The sequence below is a fragment of the Budorcas taxicolor genome, chromosome 3 (genome assembly GCF_023091745.1).
Source record: "Budorcas taxicolor isolate Tak-1 chromosome 3, Takin1.1, whole genome shotgun sequence".
NCBI lineage: Eukaryota > Metazoa > Chordata > Mammalia > Artiodactyla > Bovidae > Budorcas > Budorcas taxicolor.
Genome location: NC_068912.1, coordinates 105,676,661 through 105,699,453, shown reverse-complemented (window position 1 = coordinate 105,699,453; position 22,793 = coordinate 105,676,661). Strand labels below are relative to the sequence as shown.

Below are 22,793 nucleotides of genomic sequence, written 5' to 3'. Positions count from 1 at the left end.
CAGGCCCCAGGGAGAACCAGTGATCCCATGAGTGGTGAACGAGAGGGGCAACCCTCTCTCTTGGCCCCCTGAAATGCTGGCAGTGCCTGGGCTTGCTGCACACTGAGAGCCTCCTTTCCTAAGAGTGCTAGGTTGGGCCAGAAACTGGGTGGGGAGTAGTTCGGGAGATGGTTTGACAAAAGGGATGTGATCCTTCAGGGAAAAACCAAGACTTGGCCCCATTCGCTGGCGTCTGATTCATACCAAAGGCCCATCACAGCTATCCCTTTAGGAAAGGAGTCTGTGAAGGAAGTGGGACAGATTGAACACAGCAGAAACATGAAGACAGATGCTCGGAATCATCTGTCATGGTTCCTGCCCACAGCCCGGCAGCGCTGCAGGGCTGGCTGTGCCACGTCTTCCGAGAAACCTGCCTGAGCAGAGGGAGACGCAGTGACAAAAAGCCCAGCCTGTCATCAGCCCCAGGGCCCCCTGGGGCAAGGAGCGGGCATGTGGAGCTGTGACACTGCGTCTAACAGTGCCTGGGAGGAATCATGTTCCTTCCCTTCCCACCATGCCCTCCTCAAGGCATGGGCGCTCCCCCTTCCAGGGAAGGCCAGCAGTCACACGTGCTCCCTCCTCCCCTGGGACAGGCTTGCTCCAGAGCAGCCTCTCAGACAAGCCCCTGCATCCAGGAGGCCCAGACCTGTACGTCCAGCCGCTCACCACCACACATATATGGAGCCTTACTAGACTTCATTCACATGGGAGAAAATCCAGGTGGGGTAACTGGATTAACTTGATTTGGTACAAAGGGTTAAAAATAATCCCCCAAGGTCGACTTGGGTGGGGAATGACTTCCATTAGTGAGGCGGAACAATGGAGCGGCCCACCTCTAGGACAGGTCAGGCCACCCCTCTGGCTAGTATGTGCCCGCTGCTAGCCAACCTTCCCCGGAGGCAAGGGACCAGCAGCCTTTGACTCCCCAGCGGCAGCCTCAGCTGGTAGCTCCCCATCTTTTGTCTTTCTAGGTCCCTAGGGGAAGAAGGGTGACACCCTCTCTGATAGTCCTCATTCCCTGGGGGTGACCACACAGTCTGGGTGTCACCGCTCCATGCCACATCAAGAAGGATCTACACGAACCTATGGGTCAGTAATAATCCCACCACTCCAAAGCTGTCGAGTATTTGCACACCATTCTGAGGGTGACGGCTCTGCATCACCCACAGGACATACAAATACTCTCCTGCAAGCGAGTTTCCTCCCTCTCCCCACCCTAGGATCCAAGACCAGAGAGCCCTTTGCCATAGACACATGAGAAGTGCATTACCCAGTCCCAAAGCCAGAAGAGAATTTCTGAGAAAGAGAAAACTCAACCCAGCTGTCTCTTCTCTCTCTCCACAAACACAACAGTTCCCGTCCGGCTCCGGCAGGAGTCAGGCCAGGCTCTCGTTTTGTTAGTTCTTATTGCCCTCACCCACATTTTGTCCGTGGGCAGTTTTCTCGGGAGGGAGGTGGTCAGGCCCTGGCTTCAGCCCAGTGCGGATCCTGCCAGAAAAGGAAACCCCTTGGTGGAGAAGGGTCTGTCTCAGAGCCTCTGCCTCCACGTCCCCGCCTCAGCATCCATCCCCATGTCCACCTGGCTTTGGTGATGGAGTCCAAGCACCTCTCCACGGCTCCCCCCACGTATGTGGGTGACAGTCATGCCGTGCTCAGGGGTGATGTCTGGGGAAGGGGTGGAGTGGCCCCAGACCTTGACCCCGTCATGTCCATCTCCTGGGCAACCTCTCGCCTTTCACACTAGACCCGAGGAGGCAGAGGGACAGATTTGGGCTCCTGAGCCAGACTTCAGGATTCCCTGCTGGCATCTCACAAGGTCCAGTCCAGGCCCTGGTGCCCACCCCCAGGGTCCAGCTGTCCAATCAGGTCAGGGTTTGAGTGGCTTTGGAAAGCTCCAACCAGACAAGGGTGGAAAGACAGCAGAGACAGGTGTGGCATCAAGAGCAGGCCCGGCTACTCTCCAGAGGGCAGCGGCAGAGCGCAGGAGGCGGGGAGGCCGAGGGGGTGAGTATTGCTTGTACAGAGCTGGTGACTGTCATGGTCTATAGAGTGCAGAACCAGGCTGTGCGGGAGCCCAGAGGCTGGAGCTTCAGTAAGTCTGAGCTCTCAAACACAGACCCTGGTCTGGAAATGAGCAAAAAAAAAAAAAAATAGAGCCGCTAATAGTCAGCTTCATGCAGCTAATCCCTGAAGGTCGGACAGGATTCTTAGAGCAAGTCAGTCCCAGCCCTCCTCCTTCCTGCCAGCAACCCTGCCCTCCGTGGCCCCTCAACAAGCCAGGCCCCTTCAGGATGAGCCCCGAGGGGCACAGGACCACCCTCAGGGCCTGGGAAGGACACGGGTACTGTCAGGGGCTGTCCACTCTGGCAGACAACATCCCCTCTGAGGCCAACCTCTTGCAGGTTAAGACCATCCAGTCCGCACCTCCTGGGGTCCACTGGGAGAGCTCCTTTGGCATGTCAGAAGCAAGGAGGCTTAAAGGGAGACCGGAGGTGAACAATGCAAAAGGAGGCACTCGCACTTCCCGCCTGCAGCCCTGGGAACCAACACCCCTTCGGATCTCACTTTTAGTAAGGGGGAGGTGCCAGCTGGAGGGAGAAAGCGATCTCCAAGCCCTCAGCCCCCGGCATCTTCTGCTCCCCAGGGCGCTGGCCAGGGCCCTGTGTGAGCTGCTACGTGCTGCGGATGCATTCGGTGGGAAGAGCAGCTGGAGAGCTCGGTGGAAAGGAGGGTGTCAGGCTTCCCAGAGGGGCCTCAGTGTGGCCGGCTGCAGTGGATGCTACATTCCTCAAAAAAGAGCAGCAGTGCTGGGAGAGGCAGTCGTGGAACAAAGGACAAGACGGAAAACTGAGCAGAGATCACCAAGAACAGGCACGGGTGGGAACACGCAGGCTCTGCCCTGAGCCCGGGGCCAGGCGGGAGGAACCAATGGCCGTGTCCCCCACTCCCACCCCTGGATTCGGCGGCGGGGAGTCCTGGCCACACAATTCTCCTTTGGGTTTCTTTACAACGAGACACGGAGAGACATGGGTTTCAGCCCATATAGTCACCAAGACAGACTACACCCAGACAAATGAATAGATCTAACATGGTCACACACAGACACACACTCACACAAACACACGCACACGCGCTAGAGTCTCCAAAGACAGCTGGGACAGGCCCAGTAGCCAACAGGCATGCAGCAGGGCAAGGGGGCCAGAGAGACGTGGAGACTATGTACAGGGGGAGGGGGTGGGAGGCGGCCCCGCCCCTTCTCACATCGCACCCCAGCCTCTCCCTGAGGTCCTTAGGAGCACGAGGGGCTGGTGGCGCTCTCCAGGGAGGACTGGGACAGGCGCCTGGTGAGGGAGCCGAGTGTAGAGTCCGCCACTGAGGACGTGGGGAAGAGTTTGTACCAGCCGGTGACCGCAGCACTCAGGTCCAGCTCGTCCAGCATGATCTGGGCCATGCCCATGAAGCACTTGTGGTCCATGCGGCCGTAGTCTCCCCAGACGATCACCTGCCAGTGGGAGGAAAAGAGAGGAGCTGAGCCAGCTCTCCAACTCCAGGGCTGGGTGGTGGGCCTAGGAACTGTGTAGAGACTGCCAGGGCACAGATGGGACTGCGAGAGGCAGAACTCAGACTGACTTCAGGCAACAACTTACTAAGCACTTGTGGTGTGCCAGGCTTATTAAGCATTTATGGTATGCATTATGGTGTACAGACTTCATACATATTCTCTCCGCTGTTACAACCATCTAGGTAGAGGTGCTATGTGGATTATTATTTCCACAAAAAGGAAATGTAGCTCAGAGCGAACAACTAACCCAAAGATACATGGCAGTTGGTGGCACAGCTGGGATCAGAACCTGGCCCTGACTTCCAGAGCCTCCTAGCATCCAGGATGACAGGCTTCCAGAGCCGGAAGCAGGCTGAGAGTCCAGGACCTGGGCCACAGCTATCACTCGGCTGCTGGATCACAATGGGATGATAAACATTACCACCTGGTGGAAGAAGGCAGTGGTCAAACTCTGCTTCTAGGGGACTTCCCTGGTGATCCAGCGGTTAAGAATATGCTTTCTAATGCAGGAAGTGCAGGTCAGATCCCTGATTGGGGAGTTAAGATACCACATGTCTCTCGGCCAAAAAACCCAAAATGTAAGACAGAAGCAAAATTGTAACAAATTCAATAAAGATTTTAAAAATGGTCCACACCAAAACAAAAACATCTTAAAAAAATAAAACCTGCTTCTACCTACCAGCTGTGCAACCTGGGGGCAATCAAGTTATCCCCCCAAACCTTGGTTTCCTTTTCAATCAACAGGAGGCAATAACACCTCATTAGGTTGTAACAAAAAAGTGGGTAAAGGGTATTAAAGTGCTGGCACAGGATAAACCATAAATGAATTTTAAATGACAGTCTGTAGTCTTTGAGAGTTGCCCCGCCCCCTGGCCTCGTGATGCTCACCTGCAGCACCTTGCCCTGCGGTCCCTCATCAAACAGCAGAGCCTGCTGGTACAGGGGGTCACAGGTCTTCTTGGCCACCTTCGTCTTCTTCTTGGCCAAGCAGGCCCCGTTCTCGAGTAGGTAAACCTTGATATAGGTGGCTGAGGGACGGAAGAGAGCATGAGGTGGGGGCGGGTCCTGGGGAAACTGCTGTGGCCTGCCCCAACCCCTAACTTCCACGTGATCCTGGAGGGGACCAGGGGGAGCAGGAGGAGCTAACAGTGGACAGGAGGTGGACAAGATGGACTCGAATACCAACTCCTCCGTCCTCCCCTCCCATTCCCGCCCCCCACTGGCCTTCCAGGCAATCCATGACTCCACTGTTGAGAATACTGATTAGGCCAACAGGGAGCCAGGACTTGCTAGACCCAGAGCTCAGCTGTGAATCCCTCCCTGGTACGACCCCATTTCCAAGATCCCTCATCCCAGCTGCTCTGCCTCACCTGGGAGGGATTTGGAGCCGGGTTTGGGGGTCAGGCCCCGAGCCTCAATCACTTCCACCTCCAGCTGGCCACTGCGGTCCATGATGGCAATGTGCACATCCCCTGCAAGGGAGAAGGAGGACAGTCGAGGCAGAGTCAGACCAAGGGGCAGGCTGGCCCACAGCATGCAGTCTGCAGACGATGCTCCAGCGCTGAAAGGGCACAAGAAGGACAAAAACCGCATGCACTGGAGCTGCTCTCCAGAGGCCAATTTAAAGCAGTTGAGAAATGTTCTGATAGGGCCCTTGGGGTGGGGTGGGGGTGTGACCCTCCAGGGCCCTGCTTAGGGAATCACAAAGGTAAGCTGGGTTGGGAGAAGGGAGGGGGCTCTGTTTCACTGAGCGGAATAGCAAGTTTGGGGACACATTTCTGTATCAGGAAGACAGAGGAGGCTGTGTGCTCAATAGATGTCTTCACCTTCTACACAGTGGCCATCAGCTACTCCCCTAAATAAACGTCAAACAGATACTTAAAGAATATCAGTTTGGAGAGGTGACAAGATATAAGACTTCCCAGACCATGAGGCATGCCTCAGAAATGAGGGCCTGTCCCCACCCTTGATGAAGGATGGGGGAAAGCAGGAGATGTCCCAGGAGTACAAAGTTGTTCTTGTTCAGTCGCTCAGTCATGTCCAGCTCTTCGCAATCCCATGGACTGCAGCATGCCAGGCTTCCCTGAGCTTCCGCATCTCCTGGAACTTGCTCAAACTCGTGTTCATTGAGTCAGTGATACCATCCAACCATCTTATCCTCTGTCATCCCCTTCTCCTGCCTTCCATCTTTCCCAGCATTAGGGTCTTTTCTAATGAGTTGACTCCTGGCATCAGGTGGCCAAAGTACTGGAGCTTCAGCTTCAGCATCAGTCCTTCCAACAAATATTGAGGATTGATTTCCTTTAGGATTGACTGATTTGATCTTGCAGTCCAAGGGACTGTCAAGAGTCTTTTCCAACACCACAGCTCAAAAGCATCAGTTCTTCAGTGTTCAGCCTTCTTTATGGTTCAACTCTCACATCCATACATGACTACTGGAAAAACCATGGCTTTGACTAGACGGACCTTTGTTTGCAAAGTAATGTCTCTGCTTTTTAATACACAGTCTAGGTTTGTCAGAGCTTTTCTTCCAAGGAGCAAGAGTCTTTTAATTTTATGGCTGTGGTTACCATCTGCAGTGATTTTGGAGCCGAAGAAAATAAAGTCTGTCACTGTTTCCATTGTTTCCCTGGGTCATTAAGATCTTTTTTGTATAGTTCTGTATATTCTTGCCACCTCTTCTTAATATCTTCTGCTTCTGTTAGGTCCATACCATTTCTGTCCTTTATTGTGCCCATCTTTGCTAGTCATTTCTGCTTCCACTGCAGAGGCATGGGTTTGATTCCTGGTCAGGGAATTAAAATCCTGCATGCTGTGTGGCCAAAAAAAGGGGGTTCAGAATCATAAGCCTGATGCAGAAAAATTAAAATGTGCCAGACTTTGGGTTCAACCACTCATTTTGGAGTCTCTGAACCATTATGCCACTGCGTATTTGCACACTTTGGAAGATGGGGACTTATGACTTCCAGGAGACATCCTGCAATTCATCCCTCTCCCTCTAGCTATTCCTGACCTCCCCACGGGGAATGGGGAGGGGGAAGTCTCAGGAATTAATTAATCTTAACTCTCACTGTTCAGAGAAGGCAATGGCACTCCACTCCAGTACTCTTGCCTGGAAAATCCCATGGACGGAGGAGCCTGGTAGGCTGCAGTCCATGGGGTCACTAAGAGTCGGACACGACTGAGCGACTTCACTTTCACGCATTGGAGAAGGAAATGGCAACCCACTCCAGTGTTCTTGCCTGGAGAATGACAGAGACGGGGGAGCCTGGTGGGCTGCCATCTATGGGGTCTCACAGAGCAGCAGCAGCAACTCTCAATGTCACATCCCCAACAAGGAGAACCAATGCAAACCTGTCCTTCCCAACTTTGGACACCAGGGGGCGCCATACACGAGTGTTCCAGGCTGCGATGGCGCATAAGCCTTGTGCAAGTGGCTGGTTTTTCTCACCACCTCCCAGCCCTTGGCTGAGCCTAGAGCTGGAACAACCAGACTCTCCAGGCCCTTAAAAGCCTGAAAGCAAGGACTGGGAATTAGCCAAATCCCATCCAAGAGCCAGATGGGAACTGCCACTTACCCTCTGAGAGTCCCTATGGACCCCTCTTCCAGTAGACAAAGGCTCCTGTGTGAGCCGTTTCCAGGAAGACAGGGCAGTGCAGTGGGAGGAGTCCTGGCCTGGAATGGAATGTCAGCTCCACTGCATGGTCACAGCAGGGCACTGTCTGCACTCAACTTTCTCATTTGCTGTGAGGTCGAAGGTTAGACACTGTCTATGTGAGGGCTGAGTGCAGACGTCTGGGTCAGACACTGCTCAGGTCAGACTGATGGGGAGGGAGGGGTTGAGGCAACGGGCATCTCTAGGGAAGCTAGCCTGGGAGCTGCTGCTTGAAGCCAACACAGCCAGAATCTGAGGGAGAGAGAGGGGGAAGGAGCCAGAACTGCAGCTAAGAGGACCAAGAATAGACCGTAGGGAGTACTTGCTAGCTACTGCGAGGAGGGATGAGAAAATTACTAAAAGGCTTCTAGGTGCCAGGCACTGTTAGAAGTAGCAAGTCAAATAAGACACAGTTCCTAAGGCGCAAATGAAATATTTCATGCAAGGCATCAAACAGGGACTCAAAAAATAGTCTTCAGATTGCAGAACTAAGGCAGGCATTATTATTCCCATCTTACAGATGAGCAAACTGAGGCTCACAGAAGGGATGTGACTTGCCCAAGGTCCCACAAAGAATCAGTGACAGAGCAGACTCCATGGACGTCGATGCCATGAGAATCTTTGTTCACCATCTTATGCCTGGCACTAGCACTGCCGGGCACATGGTAGGCGGTGAGATAGTGGGTGAGAGTGGTGGTGTGAGGGTGGGAATGTGCCAGAAAAGCTGCTGCAGTGTGGCCAGCAGAGAAAGGCTGGAACCCCTCTCCTCTGTGCTGTGGGAGGGACTGAGGCTCGCTATGCTGACGCCTCCTCACTGGCATAAGAACCAGAGTGAGGGCTCCTTTCTGAGGCTTGTATTGCATCATGTGGGGCCCCCGCTGAGCTCATCTGATCTGCTGCTTGGCTGCCACTGCCCTACTCACCCTGCCCTTAAGGAGACTCACCCAGGACTTCCCTGATGGCCCAATGGTTAAGAATCTGCCTGCCAATGCAGGGGACATGGGTTCAATCCCTCATGCAGGAAGACTCCACTTGCCTCGGGGCAACTAAGCCCACACGCCACAATGGAAGCCTGAGAGCCTTAGAGCCCGTGCTCTATAACAAGGGAAGCCACTGCAATGAGAAGCCCGAGCACCCCAACTAGAGAGCTGCCCCCACTGGCTGCAACCAGAGAAAGCTCATGTGTAGCAATGAAGACCCAGCGCAGCCAAGATTAAAATAAATAATAAATAAAAGAAGACGACTCACCCATTGGCGGTGTTGCCAGTGTCTGTCGCCCCACAATCTGGGCTGGTCCCAGCCCATCCAGGAAATCGCTGAACTGGCTTTCGGCCCCAAGCCGGGTGGTGGGGAAGATGAACCTGAAGAAGGGGGCAGAGGGGTATGTGAGGGCATCTGGGTGGCAGGATGCAGGAGCGCTGCCCCTGGGGCACTGGGGCACTCCCTCTGTGCCCCAGTCTCCCCTGGACATACTGAAAGTCTACCACTGTGACTGGGGACAAACAGAACTGTTCATTTCTGCACATTACAGAGAAAGACTTTGATGTCACTTGAGCAAAGAGACTAACCATCATGATATTAAATCTTCAAGCGCTAGGATTTCTAAGGTGACCCTGAAAAGGCAGGACTTGCTAGATACTTTGTGTCCTCACCAGGGGTGTTAATGCCAAGAACCAGAGACAAAGGTCAGATATTTCAGTGCCTGGAGCAAGTTCCAAAACAGAGGTTGAGTTGACTATGAGTTTGAAATCCAAGTCAGGAATGTCAGGTGGCGCTCTAAACAGCAACTGAGACCGAAATAGCACAATTACAGGGTTGAGATTAATGACAAGTGTTGGGGGGGGGGGATGTGTGGAGTGGTCCATGGCTGTGGGTGGAAATAGTAACGAGAAAAACCGACAGTGATTGAAAGTTGGCCACATGCCAACAGTGTACCGCATGCTCCAGATGGGTATCATTTCATCTGCACAGCCACTGTGGGTGGCAGGAGCTATAAACCAGGTTTACAGATGAGAAAACGGAGGCTCCAAGAGGTGAGAGACTTGTCTTGCCTACAAAACAGAGCTGACACTCAAGGCGTCCAGGGCGATGGTGAGGATTAGGGCAGAGGGAGCAGGAGAAGCTCCAGACAGACAGGAAACGATCGGCGGCAGCTACTGCCGCTGCTGGTGTGACCATCACAGGAAACGGGGTGCTTGTGCCTGTCCTCAAGCCTAGATGCTCTGGGTGTGGCCAGCAGAGAAAGGATAGGTGAGGGAGAGCTGGCCCAGAACTGCCCAGGGGCTACAATGGATCACAGGATATTCCCAGATCCTAGGACAGCCCAGGCTCCTGCCTCGAGAGAGAAAAGGCTGTCCTAGGAGCAACCTTGGAACCTTTGGCCTGAGTCCCCTTTGGCCAGAGACAGGCAGGAAGGGGAGACAGGTTGCACAGACTTATCAGAAGGGCCTGTGTCTCTCCCTTGCCAGGCTCAGCCTCTGCTCTCTAGGAGGGGGCTTTTAGGCCCATCCATTTTTATTGGCCAGAGTTAGCAGTAGTCTAACATCATGTTTTTTGGATAGTGGGATCTGAAAAATTTAAATGAATAGCTGACAGTCTTGATTCACGTACTTGCCTCAAAACTCCACAGATCTGTAAAACACAGGCTGGTTATAAAAGTCATCACCTCAGTAGAACCAAAAGTTACTTTGCAGGTTTGCTAAGTTATTTCAACTTCTTAGGTCTCAGGCATATCAATGGCCCAGAGGGAGTTTACTGAACATGCCTTATGAATATATATATATATATGATGAAATATATATATATGATGAAATATTTCTCATCACAACAAGAACACTACAGCACCTTTTAACTCAGTATTCCCAAGGCTAGACACCCATCCCACACAGTATCAAAAGCAGGCATGATGGACCTCCCTGGTGGCGCAGTGGCTAGGAACCCGCCTGCCAATGCAGGGGGTGCAGGTTTGATCCCTGGTCCCAGAAGATTCCATATGCTGCAGAGCAACTAAGCCCATGCCCCACAACTACTGGGACCTGCATGCTCTAGGGTCCGAGAGTCACGACTAACGAGCCTCCGTGCTGCAATTACTGAACCCCATGTGCCTACAGCCTGTATTCAGAGAAGCAACTTCAATGAGAAGCCCTTGCACCACAACTACAGAAAGCCCGCAAGCAGCCACAAAGACCCAGTGCAGCCAAAAATAAATAATAAAGCGAATACATAAATATAGTGTGTACATGTAAAAAAAAAAAAAGTAGGCATGATCCCGATGTTCATAAGCAGCACTATTCGCAATAGCCAAGATGTGGAAACAATCAAAATGTCCATCGACAAATGAATGGATAAAGAAGGTGGGTGTACTATATATCCATAAATATATATATTTATCTGTCTATCTATCTATATATATAAAATGTATCCCCATACAATGGGATACTACTCAGCCATAAAAAAGAATGAAAGAATGCCATCTGTAGCAACATGGATGGACCTGGAGATTGTCATACTAAGTGAATTAAGTGAGACAGAGAAAGACAGATACCATATGATATCACTTATTCATGAGATCTAAAAAAATAGTACAAATGAACTTACTTACAAAACAGAAACAGACATAGAAAACAAACATAATGGTTACCAGAGGGGAGGTACAGAGGGATAAATTGTGCATATGGGATTAACAGATATACCCTACTATATTAAACTATATTGAACTACATTCAATACCTTGTAATAAACTATCATGGAAAAGAATCATAAAAATAATATAGACATAGACATATACATCATCAAATCACTTTTCTATATACCTGAAACATAATATTGTAAATAAACCATACTTCAGTTTTTTTAAAAAGAGAAAGGATAGCAACAAAAGGAAATATAACTCTTGAGGTCACAGAATTTCAGGAGCTTAGTATCGACTGTGCTGAGATTGTGAACAAAGATTTAGGGTCAAATGTCCTTAATTCAAAACCTGACTCCACTAACCACTTTATAGCTGTGACCTTGGGAAGGTGCCATACCCTCTTCCCGTGCCTCAGTTTCTCTATTTGTAAAATGGAGATACTGGTAGCACCAACATCCCTGAGGGTTACTGTATTGACTGAGACACTGTTTTTGACTGGTAGATCGCAGAATAAGAGGCCCTGATTTGAAGAGCCAGCAGTGCCCTGCATATGGTAAGATAAATCCAAGCAGCTACTCACATTCACAGAAGCAGGCATAGTAGTGAGACGTAATCATAGAATCTCAAATAATAGGGCCATGGAATTCTGAAATTATTGAGCCTTACGAAGCTGATTCAAAAAATCTTAATCATATATCCATCATTTCATAGATTTGAAGAGATCAAGGGAATATCTAACCCAGAGACTTTCAAATTTTTGACTGCAACCCATATGCATATGTAAGAAATATATTTAACGTCATAGAACCACATGCATCTACATACACAAAAAGAAGTTCACAAGGTAACTCTTCCTTCCTCCAATAGTATATACCTGAATGTTCTATTTCCTTTTCTAATGCTGGTTTTGACCCACTACACTGATTTGACTTCCTGCCTGTGAGTCAACACCTGGTTTGAAAAACACCAATCTAGTCCAAATTCCTTCTCTAAGCTCCAAGTAAGTCCACCTGTGAGAATGCCATGCACCTGAGCTGTACCAGCTGTTTTGCATGTAAAAGATTTTAGGAGCCCATTTTCCTTTCTAGCTCTCTCCTCTGGAGTGGAAGGGCGTGTAAGCCCTGGGAGGTGGGAGGCATGAAACATACCAAAGGGATGGGCTGCTCTTGGGCCACTGGAGTATTCTGATGGGGAACAGCGGCCAGGAGCACCAGGGAGACTGGGGCCCAGGCAGCCGGTGTCCAGGGGACGAGGACAGAGGAAAGCACGAGTACAGAGGAACTCAGATATCTGGCCTGCACGCCCAACCATATTTTCCAACCCTGCGCCCGTGACCAGAGGACCCAGGAAGAGGGTGGGGGCACGGTGGGGGTGGGCTGAACGCACGTGCCGTCGGAGCTGTTGCTGTTGGTGCTGCCGTCTGTGGACTCCCGGCTGCCCTGGCGAGGGACCCGACTCCGCATCTCCACGGCAACGCCCGTCTCCGTGCTCCGCCGGATGTTGCTGCGCAGTTTCTTGGTGGCCCCTTCTGTGACCCCCCGAGGCACAGAGAGGGAAGAAGGTCAGATCGCTGATGAGGTTTCGCTGAGAGCACTGCTGAAGTCAACCTCTTGGGAGGGGCCAGAATAGGCAGGGCTCTGACTGGAGGCAGGGGCAATGCTGAGATGACCTGTAGAGCGAGCCCACAGCCTGACCCCTGATCCTGCTCAGCACAGTGACTCAAAGTAGATGAGAAAGATGGCTGAAGGCAGAATGGAGATGTTGGGGCTATGAGTGGGAAGTCAGCAGAGTTCAGCCCTTGTCCCTCAGCCTCATCCTTACCAGGATCCCCTGACCCACACCTTCCCACTCAATCTCAGCCCTTGCCCCAAAGGATTAAGTTTCTTCTGAAAAGTTTGCCTTCTCCAGAATTCTCAGATTTGTTTTTCATTTTCCAAGTACTCTCATGAGCCCTATCACTCCTGGAGATCACAAACCACCTCTGTGAAACCATCACAGGTCCTATAAAAAAAAAATCCACACAAACTCTGGCCACTCACAAACTAACACCCATTGTCAATGTGGCTCTGAATGTGGAGGGGTGTGTGTGGAGAGGCGATGAGAGAAAGAAATTGGAGCGAGACTGCTAGGTTGACCTGAACTGATTTTGGCTCTGAGGAAGAGGTCTACAGAAGAATCTCAGAAGCTGTGTGTTGCGAGCGTACCCCCAGTGTCTCCATACCGCCCGTCTGGAGGGTGGGGGAGGGCTCGACATCTCTAGTCCCCCTCTTTTGTCTTGCAAGGAACATGGGACACTGCTTCTCTGAGCGGCACACCACCCTGCCTGGTCTCCACGGCAACCTCCTCAGCATTGCAGTGTGGTTCCTCTAGACACGCTCTCCTCCTGGGGGCAGGGCTGGGGCAGTGTAGGGGCAGAAGACAGTTGGTGGGTGTGCAGGGACTTCCCCTCCTGGAGCTTGTATGCCTGAGGAGTTTGATGGGGAAGGAAGTAGTGGCACTCAGAGAGGGAGGTTCCATACCAAAGGAACCTTTGCTGTCACTGGTTAGAGGCCCAGGCAAACTAAGAGTGGAGTTGCTTACAGTGATGGGGAGAGGCCAGGGGGAGGCAGGCAGCACAGAAGCACCGGGAAGGTGGAGCTGCTCACCCTGGCGATCCCCACTCACACCCAGCGGTGGGCTGGGAGAGGGTGTTCAAGACCCCAGCCTGGGAGAAAGAGGGACTTTACCCTCCTGCTTGGCCCTGCTTATTTTTCAGGAAATCCCACTGGGAGAGGAAAGACTGCGAGGGGCAGCAGCGCTAGCGAGTGGGGTGGGGGACTGGCAGTGGGGTGCTGGTAAGGAGGCATGTCTTCTCTGAAACCTTGCTAGCTTCCAGGATATTGGAATAGCCTCTGTCCAGGAATCAATAAGACCATCAGTGTCTGTGTCTCTGACACACACACATATTCACACAGAGTCAGCTCATGCATTTCTTTTACTCAGGCACACACACACACACTGCCAACAATCACATATATTGATACAGTGATCTCACATCCAAGGTCACGTGTTATGTTCATACATCAGTCACATAGTCACAGCTGGTCCTACCAAGTCTTTGTCATATGTACACAGGACATAGTTTGCCACACGCATGTGACCTTCACACCACAGCACTAGGAGTTGGACCCATATCATATATATATATGCTCAATCATCTCTATATATCATATATATAGATGCAAATCCACAAATGGCGTGTGTCCCGCCACACACGGGACTGGGCGATAATTGTAGGTGGGGGAGACTTGCTCCTAACTGCCACAGCCCCTCTAATCCAGTTAGAAGACAGAAGGGTCTGTGGGGGCAGCACTTTATCCTCCTTCACCTCAAATCCCCCCAACATATACCCTGAGCTGAAGTCAGAGCCTCACTACTCATGACCTCAAACCCCCCACTTCTAGAGCTTGGGAAAGCTTTGACCCATCTGAAGGAAGTTTACTTTCTTTGAGCTGCCCGACCTACTGTGAGCCCCTGCTTAGGGGAGTTACAGAATCGTGAAATGCCCCTGTCATTTCACAGATGGGGACCCTAAAGTCCAGGCATTCATAGAACTGGAGTGAGACCTAGGCCCACTGACTCCCAGTCCACTGACGCGCTACTTTTCACTTCCCTCCACCAACTCCACATTGGTTTGAGACATGATTCAGCAGAGATTAAGTTCTATGTCTCTGGGTGGGAAGGAAGGTCTTGCAACCTCAGTGAAAATTCCTCTACTGGTTTCACACCAGTCCAGTATCTGAACCCTGTTGATCTAGGAAGTAACTTTACGTAGCCTCTCTCCTTAGTGAACTGGACTAAGTTGCTTGCAACAATTTTGTGGTCCTCGGGGACCAACAGACTCCAGGAGCCATCCCATCTATCCCACCACAGACAAGGAAGAGGAAGTCAGCCTCGAGCAGCACTCCCCAGGGGATCTCCTGGAATGTCCCTGAGCCCTTGCCCCACCCTGGTCCAGAGTCCAGAGCCCAGAGCGAGGCAGCAGCTGTCCTTGGTACTGAAAAGAGAAGCTCTGTTTGATCAAAGGCAAGAACAGCCAAAGATGGCCCTGTGTGGACCCAGCTGAAGGCCAGGCCAGAACCCACCTGTGTCCTGGGAACCCAAAACTCTGACCCCACTTTCCTCTCTGCTCCCACAACCTAAAGAATGTTAGATCTAGAAGGAAGCTAGGAGACAGACTTTTAACCTCCATTTTACAGAAGAAACAGTGGCCCAGGGGGAAAGTGAGTTTCTCAAGGTCCCTCAAGTGAGAGCCAGGACTAGTCCTCGAAAGTTTCCGGGTGAGTTTTTGGAAGGCCTTTCTAGGACAACATGAGGAAAATAAAATGGAAGGAACAGGCAACAAGCAGGGGAACTAGAGGGGAGGCTGGTGCAATCATCCAGGCTTTGAAATGAAGAGGAGGGAGTGGGCGAGGCTCAAGTCAATGAGAGGTATGGAAGATCCTGTGATGGGCAGACTCAGAAGACTGGGTCCCAGAGAGGAGTCTGTCCCCACTTTACACAGCCCTGCCCTTCAGGGAACTGGGCCATCCCAGCAGGGGCAGCAGGGGCATGCTGCTAGGATCTTAGCCCAGAACAGAGCTTCCAGGGCCAGTGCCCACAGTGATCAGCCCCACACCTCCCTCTGAGGCCAGACTGTCCCATCCAGGAGGATGGGCTCTAAACTGGGACACTGGCAACCCCAAGGCCTGGGAGAAAAACACAGGGACAAGGAATTGTAGACGGGAGGGGAGTATGCTACGAGCAAGGGGTGGCAAAAGAAGTCGCTTCTTTTTTGGCCCTGCTGTGTGACCATCAGTAATAATAACCAACAATTTACCAAGTATCTACTACGTGTCAGGCAAGAGGTGGGGGTACCTCTACACATCCTATCTCATTCAGTCCCCTGGACAACTCAGCAAGGCATGTATTATTGTCCTCAAGCTATAAATGAGGAAGCGGGCTCACAGAGGTGGAGCAGCTTGCCTAAGCTGCCCAGGTAGTAAATGACAGGGTGTCTCTCTGAAGGTCAGTTTAAAGTTCTTATCTTCTCCAGGCTCAGATGCCTCATCAGTGAAATGAGTACACCGGACCAAAGGGTCTCCAGGGCGCCTTTCTGCTCTGACATTTGGCAACTGGAGGATTCACAGAGGCCTTCAGTTAAAAGGGCAGTGGGCAATTCCCCTGCCCCTCCCAGGCCTCTATCCATGCCCTTGCACACTGCAGAGACAAGTGATCCAGAAGCCCCATTGTTGATTGTTCCTCTGCAAGGCTGGAGGTCATCCTGGTGTCTGCTATCCCTGCCTGCTGACTGTGGAGTCTGGGTAGGTGGACAGTCCGAGGCATATCACTGACACGTCTGTCAGTGACTCAGGCACTTGCTCTGGCCTTGGAACACTGTCTCTCCAAATTATCTGGGCATGAAGAGACCTTTGGTCTAAAGCTGAATCAGCCAATTCAGCCAGGGATCAGCAGGGCTTGGTTTCCTAAAGCCAGACTCCTAGGGCCCAATATTTCCTCCACTGTCCTAATCTAGTCTCCCAACCTTAATCTCACCCCCTTGGTCCTGTTCTAGCCCAACTCCTAGATTCTTAGATCCCCATCTCCCCAACTCCCTTAGGGTCAGGCACATTCACAGGGGCCATGCCCACCCAGGGATGCTGCTGATCATCTCAAGCCCCCTCCACGTCTGGCATTTCTTTGAGCCAGAAACCACATCGCAGCTTGATTGCTGGAAAAGACCATCCCACATGCTCCTGTGGAGGGCTTTGTAAAAATCTATTTTAAGGCCTGGAAAAATCCCCCCCACCCCCAGCCCCAACTGGGAGTCTCGAGGAGCATTCTCCCCAGATCCTCTGGTGCCCCCACCCCCTCACCACCCCCATCCAGCTGCCTATTTGATGGTTTCTTAGGGAAGTTGTTACTCTGAGCAAAATAAGCAGGAAGAGATTTTAAAACAAAACCAGCTGGTGTCTGGGTTGATGCCACCAAGGGAGGAGGTCCTGGTGGGGAGGGAGGGCTGGCTCCTCTGTGACGTGAGCTCCAGGGCTGACAGTGTGTGACGAGGTGGGTCACCCACCAGTCTGGGGCCTAAGTGGGATTCTATAAGCAGCTGTCTGAGAAAGTATAATATATTTGTCAGGAGGGAGCTATTAAGGTAGGGTGTGAATACAGCTTCCTGAGGTATGTGTGCACACATGTGTGATGTGTTTCTGTGACCACGGGCCACTGAGGGTGCATGTATGTTACTATGCTTCCACGATCGGGGTCTGTGCATCTGTATACAGAGGACTGTATATCATTTGCATAACTGGTTTTATTGTGACCATGTGTAGGGTCAACGAATGTCCTGTGTTCTCCTGGCAGCAGCGGTAGCTTTTATGAGCAACCGAGCGTGCTAGTCATGTGACTATGCAGGGCACGTGTCTTTGTATGTGTGTGTTTCTCTTGTGGATTGTAACATACGTGTGCGGCTACTTATACTTAAGAAACTCAGACCTTCCAGGTGAGACTGCGTCTCCTGGATGTGTCCGTGGAGTGGCAGTGTCACAGCACGGCGTTAGGAACACGACGGCTTTGTAATGCCTAATTGCTGATTAGTGGGTGAGTCTGGGTAGAGAGGCACAGAGTATAAAGGTTGGGAGTGTGAGCTCAGAAGCCTGATGCTGGGGTTTGAATCCAGGCTCCACCACCTACTAGCCGTGCAGATTAGGGTGTCTTACTTCCCTTCTCTGTGCTTCAGAACCTGTCTCAGAGAGTTCCATGAGGAATCAGTGAGTCAGGACAGATGGGCCCCAGAACACCACCTGGTGTATGGTAGCGCAACATTAGTGTTTGTGGGGGTGGGAGTGTACACCCATGAGGACAGTGACGCGCCCTGGGCCCTGTGACCGCAAAGTGAGGTTCCCCCCCCCAGCGTGGGGTGCCCACGGCCTCACCAGCCTGGGGCAGCTGCCCCCACACCCGCAGCATGGGGTGCCCACGGCCTCACCAGCCTGGGGCAGCTGGAGCGTGCCCCCCCACCCCCAGCATGGGGTGCCCACAGCCTCACCAGCCTGGGGCAGCTGGAGCGTGCCCCCCCACCCCCAGCGTGGGGTGCCCACGGCCTCACCAGCCTGGGGCAGCTGGAGCGTGCCCCCCCACCCCCAGCGTGGGGTGCCCACGGCCTCACCAGCCTGGGACAGCTGGAGCGTGCCCTTGCTCCACTGGGTCAGGCCCACGATGGCCACCATCTTGGCCCCAAGGCTGCTGCGTCGCTTCTTGGCAGTGCTGGTCCCGGTGCCGTCCCCGGCCTGCTGGGACCCACAGATTTCCCCACTGATGCTGGAGCTCCGCACCACATTCCTGGAGGCCGCAGCCGAGGCCGGACCTGACTCCCCGTTAAACATGGTCCACGGGGCGGCAGGACCTCAGGCAACCCTGTCGGGGAGGGAGATGGAGAAAGGGGTCAGGCATCAGACCCCAGGCCACTCGACCTCGGCCCCAGCCCTTCCCAGCTGTGTGACCTTGGGCAAGGCACTCAGCCTCTCTGAGGCTGCGAGGGTTAAATGAACAAGTCCGTGTAAAGGGTGTGCACAGAACCTGGCTCCATCAATGGGCTTGTTCCTGTCAGCGTGTGGCTGCCCCGGCAAGCAACCTGGTTTGGCAGGGAAGGTGGAGGCTGTGCAGTCATGCGACCCACTCTTGAATTCCAAGGGCCTCTACATGCTAGCTGTGTGACCTCGTGACCAGACATCTCGGGGTTTCAGTGAGCACCTCAGCAAAATGAGAAACGGAAGCGCTTACCTCATAGGATTGTTGGAAGGATTAAATAAGCGCAGATGAAAGTGCCTGGAACTGTGTCAGGCAAAGCATAAATATTCAGCAGGCGTGACTGTTGTTTTCACAGCCAGTAATGAGAGCAGAGAGAACAAATGTGGCTTTAGCCAGGCAGGCTGCCGAAGGGGTCCTCCTGCTTGAAGGGAGTGGGACAGAAAAGCATAAAGAAGCAGGAAAAATCATCCTTAATTGCATGACTGGGAGGCAGCCACGACAGGCATTTTAACCTATTTCCTCCCAGTCTCTTTTCTACACATTAAAAAAAATAACAACTCATCCTGCCAATACAATTTTCTATCCTGCTATTTTTCACTTAATGTTATATCATAAGACCTTCCCAATGTCATTAACACTTAGTAGAAATGTTTAAATGCCACCATAATTTTCCATTGTATGGAGGCAGTATAATTAAATACTTCAATACAGTTACTGCTTAGATCAAGCCCAACTTTCTCATCTCTCTCCCTGTCCCTTTCTCTCCTGTCTTTTAAACAGCACTGCAATAAGGATCTTTGTACACTGATTTCTATCTGCTTATTTCCTTAGGATCAACTCCGGGAAATGAAGTGACTAGGCTATCGAATGTGAATGCCACCGGTAGCTTCTCCCTTCCTGCTTCCTGGCAGCGTACTGGTTTTATCCATTCCATCCTTTGTTTCAGAGGCAGATCTTGATCTGTTTAAAACAATCAGTGAGTGGCATTCACCTTGGTTACTCTTACTGGTCCAAGGGTGGGCATATGACTAAGTTGGTTCAATTCAACTTAAGGGGAAGATTTGGATTCCAGGCTTACAAGAGCGGTAGGTGCTTCTCCTTCTGTGTGTCTCTCTTTTCCCTTCCTCAAGACCTCTCCCTGAGAGACAGCTCAGCCTAGGAAGAAGCCAGTGCTGCTGAGGGTGGCACGGCTCAGAGATGCCAGCCCGGAACCCGGCTTCTCTGGCTTTCCAGTTATGTGAGACGGTGTGCTTTCCATTGCTTAAGCCAGCTTGAATCGGGGTTCTCTGTTACATCCAAAAGCATCCTGACACTGACAGCATAAACATATTTCTGATTCTCAGAATACAGGGCCAAATTCCTTTCCAAAGTTAACAAATTTACTCTCAAATGCTGCATTCAACACATATTCAAAGGGAATGTAGCCAACAATTCATAGTAACTGGGTTTCCCTGATGGCTCAGTGGTAAAGAATCCACCTGCCAAGCAGAGGAGGCAGGTTTGCTCCCTGTGTTGGGAAAAATCCCCTGGAGAAGGAAATGGCAACTCACTCCAGTATTCTTATCTGGAGAATTCCAAGGACAGACGAGCCTGGTGGGCTACAGTCCATGGGGTCGCAAAAGAGTCAGACACAACTTAGCAACGAAACAACCACCACCATGACATCCTGATGTTCTCTTTGGGCTCTTCCCTGGTGGCTCAGATGGTAAAGTGTCTGCCTACAATGTGGGAGACCTGGGTTCGATCCCTGGGTTGGGAAGATCTCCTGGAGAAGGAAATGGCAACCCACTCCAGTACTCTTGCCTCGAATATTCCACGGACAGAGGAGCCTGGTAGGCTACAGTCCATGAGGTTGCAAAGAGTCGGACACAACTGAGTGACATGGGAGCCAGTGTGAGGAACTCCGCCCATGGCAAAGGTCATGAGGAAGGAGGCTTTGGCATACACAAAGGCAGGATCGAGCTTCAGGAAACCCCTGTTCCCAAGCATCTTCCCCCAAAACCAGAGTCTGCCTACTTTACTGTTTTGTGCTCTCACCTACACCTCTGACCTTACGGGGGGCTCTCCCCCATCACCTCTCTCGGAGAAGGAGTTAACCTACAGCTCCAGTTAATAAAAATTCCTGGGTGTGACAAGAGTGTTTCAACTTACGAACTCCTCTGAAGGTTATCTAGCCTGTCTGTACAGGTTTGTCCGGCCACATGTGATTGTTTACAGCCTCCCAACCGTGAGAGGCATGAGATGTTTTAGACTTACTAAAGGCAGATTGTTTTAGGAAGTCAGAAATTATCAGTATAGCGGGTTGATTAGGAATTATACTGGTGAAGGGTTTTTCATTTGTTGGGCCAATATTTGCTGCTAAATCTCCATATTCCCTGCCCTTATAATGAATATGACTAGCATGTAGAAGAAATAAGTATTAACCTTTAAGATTAATCATGTTAACCTTAGGCTAAGTAAATTCCTTTCTTAGTTGTAACCCTCTACACCCTCACCCTATAGGAATGCAACTTTGTCTGGTACCTTCGGAGGGCGGTACCTGGTTTAAGAAAAATCACCCCTAAAAAATAAGTTTCTGATTGACTGACCGTTATCAGAAAGGGCCATAAAATGCCAGCAGGCCTCATGGCCAGAAGATGATGTAAAAACCCTTAGACCTTTATGTATACTTTTATATGAAGCACCTGATTTTGATAAAGGTCAGGACTGCTGACCCCTGCGTGACTTCAAAATTTCCATTTGTCTCTATGTGTAACAAAAGGTATATAAGCAAACCTAAAAATAAAGAAATCGGATCAGTTTCTGGAAAGACTGATTCCCCCGTGTTGTTCTTTCCTGTTCTTCGTTTTTCTGGCTGAATTCCCATCTGGAGCATGGGTGCTCGCCAAACCTGCTAATTTTGCCCTGGCTTTTAAGTTCTGTGCAAGAGGGAGCCCAAGGAGGGGCACCCTCTGATATTCAAGTGGGTGCTGGTGGCCTATGTAGGTGGTTCAAGCTTCTCGTCTCGAAGCTTTATTGGTATCCCACGTAAACCAAGTTATTCAGCCTCTTTTTCTCCACTAATCTTCCTACTACACTATTTCTTTCTAATCTCCCTCTATATCTTTAATTAAGCAATTAATTCCTAGGACGCTGATTCCGTCCCTGCTTTGAATTACCCTGGATCCACCAGGGCTGGACCCTGGCAAGTAACTATATATTGGAGTGGGTTGCCATTTCCTACCCCAGGGATTGAACCTGGGTCTCCTGCACTTCACACAGATTCTTTGCAGTCTTAACTACCAGAGAAGCCCAAATGGAGTATTACTTTTCAAAATGGTCAATTATTATATTGTACACCTATAACGTATAATACTGTACACCGACTATACCTAAATTTTAAAAACTATCCCCCCCCTCCAAAAGTCAGTTATCCCTAAATTGACCTATAGTTTCAGTGCGATCCCAGTCAATATTCTAACAGGGCTTCTTGTAGAAATTGGCGAGACAATGTCCTAAAATAACCAAAGCAATTAAAAAATTGTTATCTATTCATTTTTTCACATGAAACCATAAAGGCCTACAGCACTATGTTAGATCCTGGGACAGAACATAGTGATTTGGTGGTTCGATTACATTACAAAATGGTCACCACAAGTGACCCCAAGTTTGACCTATTACTCATATTCATGCTAAGGGTCATCATTTTATTTAATAATATACTTTAGAAAAATATCTTTTCTCGGAGAATAAAATTAAGAGAAAAGTATGCCCCTAAAACTCCTGGGCCTACGCTGAGTGCCAGCGATGCAGTAATGAGCCGGGCCAAATGCATCCTGCCCTGCCAGAGCCTCCGGTTCGGGGGAGAAGACAGACAGTGAGCAACTAGTTACGCAGCTCCGCGTTTAGCGGCAGTTCTGATGAGAGCTAGGAAAGAGCACAGGGGCACTGGGAACTACTCTGGGAGCAGGGCTGCAGGCGCCCAGGGTTCTGTTTAGCACGGACGTGGGATCTCCTGCTGTCGACCTCGAAGTCCGAGGCCTGGGCAGAGTTCAGAAGGGACGGCTGCAGGTGGGCTCTGCACCTGGCCCTTCCCAGTTCGGTCCTGGCCCCCAGCACTCTCCCCAGGGCGGCGTCCCACTCCCAGGGCCTGTCATCCCGAGGGAATCTGATTTTTTCAAAAGGACATAGAAAGGGGAGAGGAAACGGGGGTGGGAAGAGAAGGCATCACTCCGGGCGGACAGCAAGACAGGCCCAGACAGCTGAGCATGGCTGCCTGCGCTCCTGGTCAGCACGCTCCTGTCGGCCTGGAGAATGAGGGCTGACAGTAGGGATGAGTCAGAGCCATGTCTTGCCTTCTTTGTGGCTGTCTGGC

At 51.2% G+C, this 22,793-nt stretch overlaps 1 protein-coding gene across 1 annotated transcript; it reads right to left on the bottom strand.

Annotated features, from left to right (window-relative positions):
• Positions 1-3,328: 3,328 nt before the first annotated feature.
• Positions 3,329-18,294, bottom strand: RIMS3 (regulating synaptic membrane exocytosis 3). Its single transcript, XM_052637899.1, has 6 exons — positions 18,078-18,294; positions 12,275-12,416; positions 8,506-8,618; positions 4,972-5,073; positions 4,490-4,629; positions 3,329-3,541 (listed from the first exon to the last, which is right to left on the bottom strand). Exons 1-6 carry the CDS (start codon positions 18,292-18,294, stop codon positions 3,329-3,331), a joined length of 927 nt encoding a protein of 308 aa, XP_052493859.1.
• Positions 18,295-22,793: the final 4,499 nt, after the last annotated feature.

Bases quoted from the DNA above. Each gene is read 5' to 3' on its own strand.
- RIMS3 (XM_052637899.1), bottom strand. From the start codon at position 18,294: ATGTTTAACGGGGAGTCAGGTCCGGCCTCGGCTGCGGCCTCCAGGAAT. The intron at 12,417-18,077 runs GTGAGGCCGTGG...GGGGGGTCACAG, and splicing joins GCTCCAGCTGTCCCAGGCTG to AAGGGGCCACCAAGAAACTG. The intron at 3,542-4,489 runs GTGAGCATCACG...TCCCACTGGCAG, and splicing joins CGCAGGGCAAGGTGCTGCAG to GTGATCGTCTGGGGAGACTA.